General features: G+C 36.1%; 1 protein-coding gene across 6 annotated transcripts in view; it reads right to left on the bottom strand.

Annotated features, from left to right (window-relative positions):
* PEX5L (peroxisomal biogenesis factor 5 like) overlaps positions 1–12,186 on the bottom strand; it is a 121,639-nt gene that overhangs the window by 24,184 nt on the left and 85,269 nt on the right. For 4 of the 6 annotated variants that reach the window (XM_069792658.1, XM_069792661.1, XM_069792662.1 and 1 more), the window contains 4 exons: positions 7,569–7,680; positions 5,526–5,735; positions 4,260–4,386; positions 2,992–3,088 (listed from right to left, as the gene is read on the bottom strand). In XM_069792658.1, coding sequence (XP_069648759.1) covers positions 2,992–3,088; positions 4,260–4,386; positions 5,526–5,735; positions 7,569–7,680 — 546 coding nt within the window. The remainder of the gene's footprint in view (positions 1–2,991; positions 3,089–4,259; positions 4,387–5,525; positions 5,736–7,568; positions 7,681–12,186) is intronic. The other 2 variants (XM_069792663.1, XM_069792664.1) reach the window with 1 other exon arrangement.

The raw sequence follows: 12,186 nt of genomic DNA, 5'->3' as shown, positions 1-12,186 counted from the left end.
CTGTGGTTTGATATGCTCACCACTCTACAATGGAGGTGCTGTAGCTGACCACCGGCTGCTGTCTTCAGGGACAAAATCCTCCATTCCAATGCATTTGCACACACTTTCCTGCACTTGTAGTCTGCTTATGTGCTGTTGGACCTTAACTGTTAGTGAGAGGCTTAAATAACAGTCTTAACTTTGAGCTGGTCTCCAAATAATGAGCTTAATCTGTTCCTTGTAAATCTTCATTTCATTAGAGTAACCTGCATCTGAGGAGAGCTAGGGCCATTAGTCTTACTGTAGCTATTTGGGAGAAGTGGGAAATAAATTTTGCGTTCTAAATATTGTTGCCCCAAACTGCAGATTTCTAAGGTTTACTGGCTTTGCACTATATCTTTGTCTAAGAGTGCTGACATATTAGAATTAGGTACAGTTTTTTAGCATGTCAGGGTTTTTGTGCATGCATTCTGGGTGAGCAATAAAATATCTGAAATGCTCAGGGAGGCATTTAGAAAGTTAAAACATGAGCAGACTTTATGCATATACAATTGAACATATCTCCCTCTGCAGTCTGTAATTATAAGAGAAAAAAAAAACCTTCAAAAAACACCCAGACACTGTAGGATTTCTTAGTACTAATAAAAGCATAACAAGGAACTTTCCCGAATGGCAGATAAAAGAAAGAACAAATATACTTTGGGCCAATGCAGTTTAAGAGTTAATAATACGTAAAATATGATGTGAGTAGAATACTGAGAAGCAAGACAGCCATTTCCAATGACAGCCACCATGCTATTGCCTGTTCCAGCCTTCAAACACATTTCTTCCTTATTAATTCAAAGCTTACCTTTGTGATTTTGTATTGGCATAAGTGCTGGTAAACACAGGATTTTCTTAAGAAGATTGCGTAATGATGAAAATGAAAATATGACCTAGTTACTTAATATTTCACTTTGAGGAACTAAATCTAACATGTCAAAGATGAGTGATGAAGGTGATTGTCTGAGAAACTGCTGATGAAAAACTGCAGCAAGTTTGACAAGATGAAATCTTTAGGATATGGCAGAATCTGTTGCATATGCAAAGGTTACCCTTAAATGAGATACACAAAATCTATAGAGGACAAAGTATGGAAAACATATGCTTTGATAAAAGCTCTAACGTGATTTCTTTTACAAACAGATTAAGAACACAATCAAGACAGATGAGCCTGTTTGTTGGGAAATGACAACTTTGACAGTCAAAGTATAAGCAGGATGAAGCAGGCAGTGAATGAAAACACTACATTTCTAAGTAAACTACCTAGAATAAGAATGCAATCTCACTTCAGGTCAGTTCTCTGCACTACTAATTACCAGTTAACAACATTTCATGACTTGAATGGATCACGTTTGAAAAAAAGCAGCTTATGATAAAACAAAAGAAAACATGACATATACCAGAACAACAGATGAGGATTTTATACTCTGCTTCTTTTTCAAGTAGGCTGATTCAACTTCACATTATTTTGTTTTGAAATACCAGTCATTTTACAAAATAGTATGGAGCCTCAACTTATACTGAATTAAAAATGTGGATTTTTTGCTTCTGCAGTTATTCTAGTGGAAGATAAACAGGAAATAGACCATATAAAGTAGAGATGTTATATTCTAAATTTGTAGCTGCTTTTATAGAAAGCCACAGCACTTAAATTCTGTGACTGTCTACTTGATTTCCACACATCTCCGTTGAGCACAAACTTCCTGACATGTAGATCTATTAGGCTGAGGAACAGCCTCCTACAAAGGGGTTAGAGGTACTTAAAGACAAGCTGGACAAAGCATGTGAAAACACACTGTCCACATCAAGTGGATGATATTATGCAATAGATCTTTTCCATTACAAAGATGTATAAATCTATTGTGCAGAAGGGAACGATATCACGCATTACAACTAGTTGTAGGCTTTCTAAAGGGAAAAAAAAAATCTGTTTGTAATGTAGAGATGGCAGGGAACTAAAGGAGACTTTTTTTCCCAACCAAAACACAGGAATGGATCCTGATAACTGGGTTCTATTTCTATTTTCTGAAAAAAACGATGTATAGTCTCAGGAAAGACATTTGGCATTTTAGTGTCTCATTTTTCCATTTTCAAATGAGGCCATTATTTTCTATTAATTTCCAGATATTCCATCTGACAGAAAGCTTTTAAAGACCAGACCTAAAAATAGCTGTGGAAGAGGAGAAAATTATTTTCGACTAAAAGTTAATCCACCAAACAACTCTCTCTTCCCCCTGCCAGTGGCATTGGCTGAACTTGAAACCTGTCAGTTAAAAAATAAGAAACAGGAAAGAAGGTATATAAGCAACCTGATCTATGTGAATGCATATATAAATGTATGTTTCTACATATATATGCATACATACATCTCTAAAACTACACAACTCTAACTAATCATTTCCGCAAGGTCCTGTCCAATATACGATATGACAGTGGAATTGGGCAAATCTACAAACCTTCAGCCCAGAGCCCTCTTTATGAGAGTTTCTTTTCCAGCAGGAAAAAGTCCTTTCACCACACTTCTCTCTCACCTGTGGAGATAAACTGCTAATGAACGTTGGTGTAATGATTCCTTCCTGTATTCCTTAGCCATTTCCCAATTTTGGGTATTCCTGGTTGACCAAGAGGCCTTGAGAATAGATATATTGCAGGGAGAGGGAACCATTAGAAGTTTGCATTTCAGAACCGGAGGAAGGGATGGCGTAAATTGTAGTTTGAAGTCTTTCTCTCTGTACAGGAAGGTCACAATTCATTTTACTATTAAACTCTGAATATTTGAGATGCTGATCTAGGTAAGTCACTTTCATAACACGTTAATTTGGAAGCTGTGTGAAGAACCAGTTTATGAATCTTTTAACTGTTGATCCTGAAAATACCCCTTAAATAGTTCTTCCAGAATGTGAATGGTTAGCCAGTAGGACAATTCCTACTTGCCTTTTTATTGTTAATAAATCTACCAAATCATCTTACCTGTGTTGCAGGTGCAAGTTCTAATTCTGACGTTGAATCAGAGTCCAAGGCACTCTTGACGTTAGTCAGCTCAGACTGTGATCTGTTTTCTGTAGACCTGGAAAGAATGCATTTACATACTCATCACTGCACACTAAAACACGCTGCCTTATGTCTTTCAGGTTCATAAGCATATACTGATTAATTAGGTTATTTCTTTTAACTGAATTGTTTAACTTGCAGTTATCAAAAGTGCCTGGACCCTTCTCTGTGTTTGCACTCTTACGCTTTTCAATCACATGCAGACAATAGTTAATACAACAGAACAGAGTCAGGTCTGATTCACCAGTAGAGCCCTGTGTATATATTGGCACGAAAGTAGTATAATGGAATAAAGACTTTGCCTCTACCACTATGCTTCTGTTTCATAGCTAGGCAAAATGAGGTTAGGCAATGACACAAGACTGTACCTGCAGTCAGTGTCTAAGAATCAACCACCACATCGCAGGACTTCACCTTGGCACATGTGCATTTTTGTGCTACAATATCCTAATATTCTTTCTTCCTAGAAAAAGAAACCCTGTAGACCAAAATCAAATTAACTGAGCAAAACCTGTGTAAAGCTCTAAGTTAATGAAACACCCAGATAAAGGGCAGGTTAAGATACAGGATAAGCACCATTTGGTCAGAAAACTGCTTCTAGTGTATGAAAATGCTAATTATGGTCATGCATAATGTAGTGAATGAGTGTTGCTTACATATCAGGAAGGCAGCAGAATTAATCTATATGAACTGTTCCCAATAGCAAAGTCCAATTCTTCCCCCATTTACATCCCCTGCAATTTTAGTTGAACTGCGTGAAAGAGGTAGTACTTGGCTTGGATATTTTATCTTGCCTTTTCCAGTTATACACAGAAATTCTGCCCTCTTGGTAGCAAAACCAAAATACACTGGATATCCAGGGACTGTCAAATCACTGCCAAGTATCCTTTTTTACTCATTTTACTCACATCTTTGTAGTTGGTTTTGGATCACTGCGTGGCTCTGTAGAATTCTCACCACCATTTATTTAGTAATTGCACCTGCTACTTTTCACAACATTAAAAATTGCTGGCAAAATGTCATTTTATAGTGTACTTGCTTATAACACATTGTCCAAAATGTCTGCTTGAACACATATAATGTAATCATAACAGATTTAATAATATGACTTGTCATCAAGCGAGCATTTCTGTGAATTAAGGAAGCTGGACTGGAAATATTTTTGTAAGGAAAGCAAAGAGTTGTACCATAAAAGCTCTTTTGAAGGAGCTCTGGATGATGATGATGGTCGCTCTGCAGAAGGGTGGACCTTGCTACTCCTGTCTCCATGAAAATTGACATCATCCCATTTCTCTAGCTGTGTCTGAATATCAACTGAAAAATAAGAAAAGAAAACAGGAATCTTTTAAAGAAACTACTGCAGAAAAGTTTACATGCTCCGTTAAATGTAGGTTATAGAGAAAATGGTGCCACCAAAGACTGTATTTTAGTTAAGGTCCAATATACAGAAATGTTGTGCACCTTTCTAGCTAATACTCTGTGAAAATATTTGGTAATTCACAACATTTTTCTAAATCTATTAGCATTCATGGTCAGAATGTCAATGGAACTCTTGGTTTACAATCAGTGATTTGTATGTAATTTAGATCTGTTGATAAAATTATACTAACTATTTGATAGTTTGGGATATTTTTAATTTCCTAATTGTAGCCAAATTGTAAAAATAAAACTTCTTTTAGTGACTACCATTTAAAAATGACTGTGTAGGCAACTGATATTATTCAATCATATGTTGGACTTGCTTTACAAAAATTAGATGATCAGCTCCTGTTTGAAGATAAAGTTCTCTAAAAGAATTTCTGTGTTGATGAATGGAAGATTTGCTACCTTGGTATAAATTACATTTACCTTGCAAATTTCTCAGTTGCAGTGCAAGTAATTTAGTTTGGATGGAACTAAATTAGATTCACCTTTTCCAAAGCTCATCTATAGATCATGCTTGGCAGGATATTGAGTTGTGTTTGGGATTTTTTTTCAATCTGTATAAATATAGCTCTTTTGTCAAGAATGGATTTTTTTTTTCTCTTGTATGCATAGATAAAGCAGTATTTATAAATATAATGTGTTTTTCTGACATCTGCGGTTCTGAAAAGGACATCCAGTATGGGCTTCCTCTGATTTATGTCCTTTACCAATTTCTCATGATACCCCTACAGATTTTTCTACCGTTTTACTCACCCTGACTAAATTCTTTATTGAAAGAATCCTTTCAAAACTTTATTTGCACATTTAGTGACAACTTAATTGGTATAATGGCAAAGGCAAAAATGTGTTCACAGTGTTTCAAGATTAAAGTGTTTCAAGTAGTTTATAATGTGGGACAAAGGTTACACTCCCTGCTAAAATGCAGTGCAACAAAAATTCTGGTGTTGCTCCTTATTTTGTGATAGTAGCAAGGAGAAACTTGTGCTAAGCAAGGCTATGTAGCACTGATAAAATAGCTACACTCTTACCTAAATCTAGTGAAGACTTGTCTGAAACTCTGACAGTCTGGACTTTCTGCTCAGTATCCACACTGATAAGGTCAGAATTGTCTGTCTTCTTTCTGTGGGTTGAAGCTTTTAAGCCTTCACTTCTTGATGGATTCTCTGATTTCTTTGCTTTGTTTGGGGTTTGTAAGACAGGTTCACTAAGATCCAAGAGATCCAGACCTGTTGATAATACTTAGAGACAAAATGTTAGGATTCAATGTTGTTTTAATTCAAATAGCTCACTTCTTAAAATTTGTTCTAATTGGAAAAAAAATTACTGATGTGTTTGCATTTGAGTAGAGTAGATGTATATTTCCTGGCTAAAGATGATGACCAGCATATTCAAATATGACTAGGGATTTCAGGTGCTTAACTGGATGCAGTTTAAAAAAGCTTGATTTGCATAAAAGGCTTTTCCTCTGAAAATCTTAAAGACATCTTAGGTCTTAAGGATGTGGCCTTACTCTACAGATTTTATGTTGTAAGCGTTCCCTGTACAATTGAGCTTTTAGATAAGATTTGGTTTACTGTTATGGTTTATCAAGTACTGGTAACAGCTGCTTAGGGCACTACTGTTATGCCACAGGCCATTACAGAAAAAGCTGAAGAGTAGACAGCTTCTTGGGTGGACTTCTTGGGTCATAAAGGAATAATGGTGTGTTTAGTAATGGTTTCTGCTGTTGTCGCTGTTTGTCTTTCAAGGGAAAAATATTGAATATAATTATAAATTCTACTGTTATTTCTATTAAGGACTATAACAGTGTGTTCAGTCTCAGTTCTTCATTTAAAAGTTGCTTGAAGAGTAACACTTAAAATTCTTTAGCACATAAAAGATAGAAAAACTCCCTTTTTATCATCGTTTTATAGGGCAGGTGTTTGTGATAGATAAATTTGTATTATTGCTTGCAGTGCTTTATCTATGTTCTTGGTAAATACTGAATGTCATCAGTCTTCATGGAATAAGAAATTTTTGTTATTAAATCAGTCTAGCCCCCCCCCCCAGTCTGATAGATATTCAAGGCAGATATACGATCTACAGATACTTACTTTTTTACAACAAACACCACTCTTAAACAACCTGAAATATTTCTATTCATCCCTGTAATATCTTTAGCTATATATAAAAAGAAAAAATATTATTTACAATTGTTATTTAATTCAGTGTTCCAGTTTTTGTTATTAGAACTTGCATATTGCTTTAGACACATATTAATTAGATGTGATGATAATCACCCAGCTGTCAATTATTCATTCAATAATTTGCATGTATATAGATTTTAATTAAATGGCTTCTAACAAGCCAAGTCATTTTATGAGATAGCAATAGAACATAGTAGTGCTATGCCGATTTTATTGTATCTCAGCTGATCTGCTCAACCACTTTGATTACCTTTGCACAAATACAGAATAGAGGAGGCCAGTTTCTAAAAACACTTCCAAAGGACAATATACTTCAAATATAATTCAATATAATTCAAAAGGCTTTCAGGATTCACCCTTGCTTTTTATTATCTGCTCTACTATCTCATCACAACACAAAGGAGCTAAGAAATGTGTTAGATTAATAAAGTGACCAAACAGCCTGGATAAACTGTTTTGACATCTCTTCCCTTTTGTCTGACATCCCATCCAAGTTTTTACTGAAGAAAATCTTTCTAAAGTAAGGAATGGGTTTGGTTAAAACCACACTAAATGTGGCTTTCCCATAGGTTAAAATTCTGCAAAAAGAAAAAAGATTGGGAATTGGTCAAACTGATACGTACTTCCTGTTGAACTTAAGTTCACTTTAATTCAACTCCAGAGATCTGCTAGAATACATGTGGTTTGGATCACATCAGATTTGCCCTCAAATGTAGTGAACAAGGTTTTTTCTATTAATAGATCAGGCAATTATAATTTAATACTAGCTTGTAATTTTGTACAAATAGTAACAAATCAAGAAATCACTTCACAAAAATGTACTGTAATTAAGATAAAACTAAAATTATTCCTCTCTAGTGAGGGATGGTAAAGAATTTTGTTTACCTGCAGTGTTTGATGTTACAGGCCTTGCAACAGCTTCTGGTTTAGTTTCACAGAGAAAGTCATCAATGGAGGGGCTCAGAAGGGGTCTGCTTTCTTGTTGCTCGTTCACCAGCTAGCAACAAAAAAAACCAGGGTCACAGACTGTTGTTGCGATGCAGAATTTTAAAAAACATATTATCACAATATCATGCGCTTTATTTTTGATTGTGAGAGAGTAAGATATTGCAATTAGAAGATGTACAAATAGCTCTGGGTTAAAATAAAAAACTTTAGTCACTCTTTTGGGGCAAAATTATATTCCAATTTTATAAATTGCACAAAAATAAAGCAGCAAGGTGATTTTTCCATAGCAATTATTGCATACTATTGCTTATAGGGCTAAAGTATACAAGGCCTGATGTAACTCCCTTCAAATCAATGGGTGAAGTTGGCCTTCTCTATCACCAGGAGACTAAGCAGGGCTTTTTTAGTATTTGGAAATGGTCTTTTTTTCACAAGTAACATGCCTCCCCACAGAACTTCCACGATACCATTTCATCTACGAAATATGCATTAGCCCATTAAACAATAACCTGCTGAGACAGAAAACACTTCTCTGCAATACAAAGACATATGAATGACAGTGGATGGAGCCTGGTGAATGTATGAGCTTCCTGCATGAGTTTTGACTGTGTGAAGACTGATAATACAGTTTTTATTTATGAGCAGTTTTCCCTGTTTATTGTAATGGCATGAATGCATTGGTTTTCTGCTACCTAAAGGAAATCTCTGTATTACAGGCTATTTCATGTATTAGGGATTAAAAAGGCAAAACACAAAACAGTCTCAGAAATAAAAGTCTCCTCTCTGCAACCTGTCTCTGACTGGAGGATCAAGACCTATGCTGAGCTGGATGGATGTCTGATGGTGTGCCCTGTATTTACTTTATCTTTAATAATGTGAAAACATGTTTTCCCTCTGTCTGTTGCTTTCATCTGGAGCTATTTCAGCTTTACTTTTATCCTCTCTGCTCTCCCTCTCTCCATTCTGTTCTCACTCTTTTTCCATTGTTGAATTTTCAAAATTTTCTCTCAGATATATTTGAACTTTTAAATTTAGGATGCTGATATGGACTAGAACTGGCAAAAAAAAAAAAAAGGTATTTACTCATCCTTATTTTATATTTGTTAATTACTGGCATTTAGCTATTCCAGTAGCAGGATTGCCTCTGAAGTTATTACAGCAAAACAGCTTAGAATCACTGTTGCTCAGTACTTGATTTCTGTATTACAAAGTTGCAAGAAAATACCAGAGCTATTGAAATAAAAAGCCCATTACTTTGATGGATCAAACATTTAAGCTGGTACCTAATGCTGACTGACTGTATAATATGTGCACTTATTCATTTGCCCAGGACCTTACAGTTTTTCACTGAAATACCAATTTACATGAGTAATGTGGAAGACAGATGAGTGATTGCCTGCCCAACTGTGTGTAGCAGAACGTGCAAATGTGGGCACTTAATTTAGAAATCTGGCAATGATAACTGTCCCAAACTCTAGTTCTGCACATGCCAAACCCAGACTGCAGACACGCCTTACAGGTGACTTAATCATGTGCTTTTTTTAACTCTCCAAATTCATTGTCCAGGTTGCTGTCTCATTCAAAGCACAGAAGTTACTTGCTTAATTAAATCTCAACACTTGATTAGAAATTGCATTTATACCTACTGCACACCTTTGATTTCCATTAAAGGTGTCTCTACAGTACCCACATTATCTCTAGGTCTATACTTTTACCTAATAACTGATATTTAAGAAGACTTCATTTTTCTGTTTATGATTTGATGACAGTCCTGACTCATTTCTATTGGTGAAAAAATGAAGGTGGATGCCTAGTTGATTCTTGTCCAAATTACTTTTAATATTTTAAAAGTTTTTTTACGATCAAATCCAGATAGCAGCAAAAATTGCTTGAATACTTTTTCCTTTTTGCATTTACACACCCCATTCTAGGAACTAGCATTAGTAACAGCTGCTGCACTTCTGCAGGAAGTTGCGTATTCGGGTGAACATAGTATCTAGCAGAAAGACTGACAAAGCTTCTGGATCAGCTGGATCTTCAATGATCTATTCTGCGATACACTAACACCATAAAGAAAAGTCCTACACCATTTGGAGGAGGAAAGGAGGGAAGAAAGGAGAGGTTCTATAGGAGTCACTGTAGATGTAAAAACTTCATAGGAAATATTCTTATCTATAAGAGTGTATCAATAGGGTACATTATCACATAAGATTTGGATGCTTATCAAGTTTCCCATTACATTCCATGGAAATTTTCTTTGATAGGAAAGAACAGGGGAAGGAGGGAATGAAGAAGGATTGAGAACCAAGGCAGCCAAGATCACTCACTGGAGACAGTGAAGAATAGAAAATCTGAAGACCAATTGGAAAGGCGATTTATTGCCCAAACGTGTTGCGGGGGTAAGAGGATAAACTCTGGAAAGACCAGCAATAATGCTAAGAATCAGAGTTGTGGAAGGGAAGGAGACTAGAATCAACAAAGATCTGAATTTCTCCAAAGTTCAACTGAATTGTGAAGTAGCAGATGTCTGGCAGGTATTTTTTCTTTTCAAAGCTGCTTATTGCATCCCTGGACATTTCTTTATTATGTTGTTTATAGAAAGAAGACCTGCTCAGCAATAGGCCTTCATTATTTTGATACCAGCAGTGTATTGTTCAAAGTCCCTTGATAAAATTCTACCATCAAACTGAAAGAAGATTGATGGTAATTTCTACTTCATCAGTTTTGCCAGCAAACACCAAGATTTAATTTTTACTAAGTTGTGCCTTCTTTCTGCTGCATTTGCAGCATTTTTGTTTAATTAGAAAACAAATAGGTTCCTCTCCTCTGACACTCCTACTTTGTGAACATACGCACTAAATTCATCAGAGATGGGCCACCCAAATGAGCAGAGGAATAAAGAACACATTTTACAGGGAGACTAAAAGAGTTTGACTTCCTTAGGCTAACAAAATGAAGATTGAGTAGGAATATAATTATTCTTCATGTATACATAAAGGGAGAGTGGTTAGATGACATTAGAGGAGGAAAGTTGTTTCAGCTATAGAGAAAAGTTGGCACGACAAAAAAGAGATCTAAACTGGCCATGAATAGATCTGGTCTGGGAATTAAAATAGTATTTCTAACTATCACAGCAGTGAAGTGTATGAACAGTATTTTTTTTTAGAGTAGGTGGACAAAAAGCTGACCTATTTAAAATGGCTTTTGTCAAGTTTTCTACATGGCTGTTTATTATGTGATTGCTTTTGAGAAGTGAACTGCGACCCAGAGGATCCTTCCTAGTCCTGTGTCCTATGCTCCCATAACTAAGGACTGGAAGCTGTAGGAGTGTCTTATTAAAAGGATTGTTGCTGTGAAAAATAATCTCCTTTCAACTGAAATATTTGGGTCAAAACAGGTAGCAAATACATGACCAAGCCTACTAATTCTCAATAAATACAAACTACATACGTATAGCAATAGAACATATTAGAAAAATATGATTTTGATGTGAAGCAGACATTTAATGATTAATCAAACCTTAACAGGTTAAAGAGTGCCGTGAGTTGATATTTTTGCTGTAGAAAAGCGGGCAGTGGGGTAGGTTTCTGACATTACTGTGTATGCAATGCCACTTGGTAAGCCCTAGGTCTCACACTTTGAATTTCATTTTGCTGCCTCATGTATTGTACCAAATTTATCTCTAGTTTAACTCTGCTCAAGTTATTAGAATTATATCAGGCACGAATTTGGAGTAGTGCTATAAAACATTCATGAGATGAAAACTATTATCTATATTAAAGTCATAATTTATGGTTCTCAAGCACCTTTCAGGGTGAATATCACAGAATGCTTTAAAACATTCATGAATCAAGCCTGGCACCACTGCAGAACTGAGAAGTATTATCTCTATGTTGCAGACGAGAGAAGCAAAGTGAAATTAAGCAAGCTACCCAACATCACCCGGCACTGGAGGAAGCGGCACTGGGAGCAGGAGCCAGGCGGCTGGCGCTGCACTGCCGCACAGTATTTATGCCTGCAATATTTGCACACACGCCAAGCGGTATAGACTCAGCCTGTGAAACTGTTGATTTCTGAGTACTAATTTAGCCAGTGAGTGCCATAAATTCTCATAATATCTCTAAGAACTTAATTTTTCTTTATAAAATTCATTTTAATTAAAGAAAAAGCCCACACACTTCTTTAACTGAAGGATATTTAAAATCTATGGAGGGTGATATTCCCTACTACCAATACATCTGAAGAGACTCATCCATAGTATAAAAAACTCCTTCTAAATTCAAATGAATTTTCTGCGACTGACTTCTGCTGTTCGACAGCACAACGGAAAAAGGTGCTTTTTCCTCACCCCAGTACTGCTATTGGATTTTTTTCTTCCAAAAAGCGTATATGTGGGGGGGTTTGGTGCTTTGGGAGAGATACTGGGAGAGTCAAAAGTGTCACCTGATGGCTGATATCAGCCCCACTGCTTGAATACACTCAAAGCAAGAATTATTTAGCAGAGATCTGAGACAAGGCACAGAGGCAGGATCAGTTGCTGTGCTGGAGGCCACGT

Source organism: Haliaeetus albicilla, chromosome 9 (assembly GCF_947461875.1).
Source record: "Haliaeetus albicilla chromosome 9, bHalAlb1.1, whole genome shotgun sequence".
NCBI classification, from domain to species: Eukaryota; Metazoa; Chordata; class Aves; order Accipitriformes; family Accipitridae; genus Haliaeetus; species Haliaeetus albicilla.
Note: the sequence above shows the minus strand (reverse complement) of the source record. Positions and strands in the feature narration are given on the sequence as shown.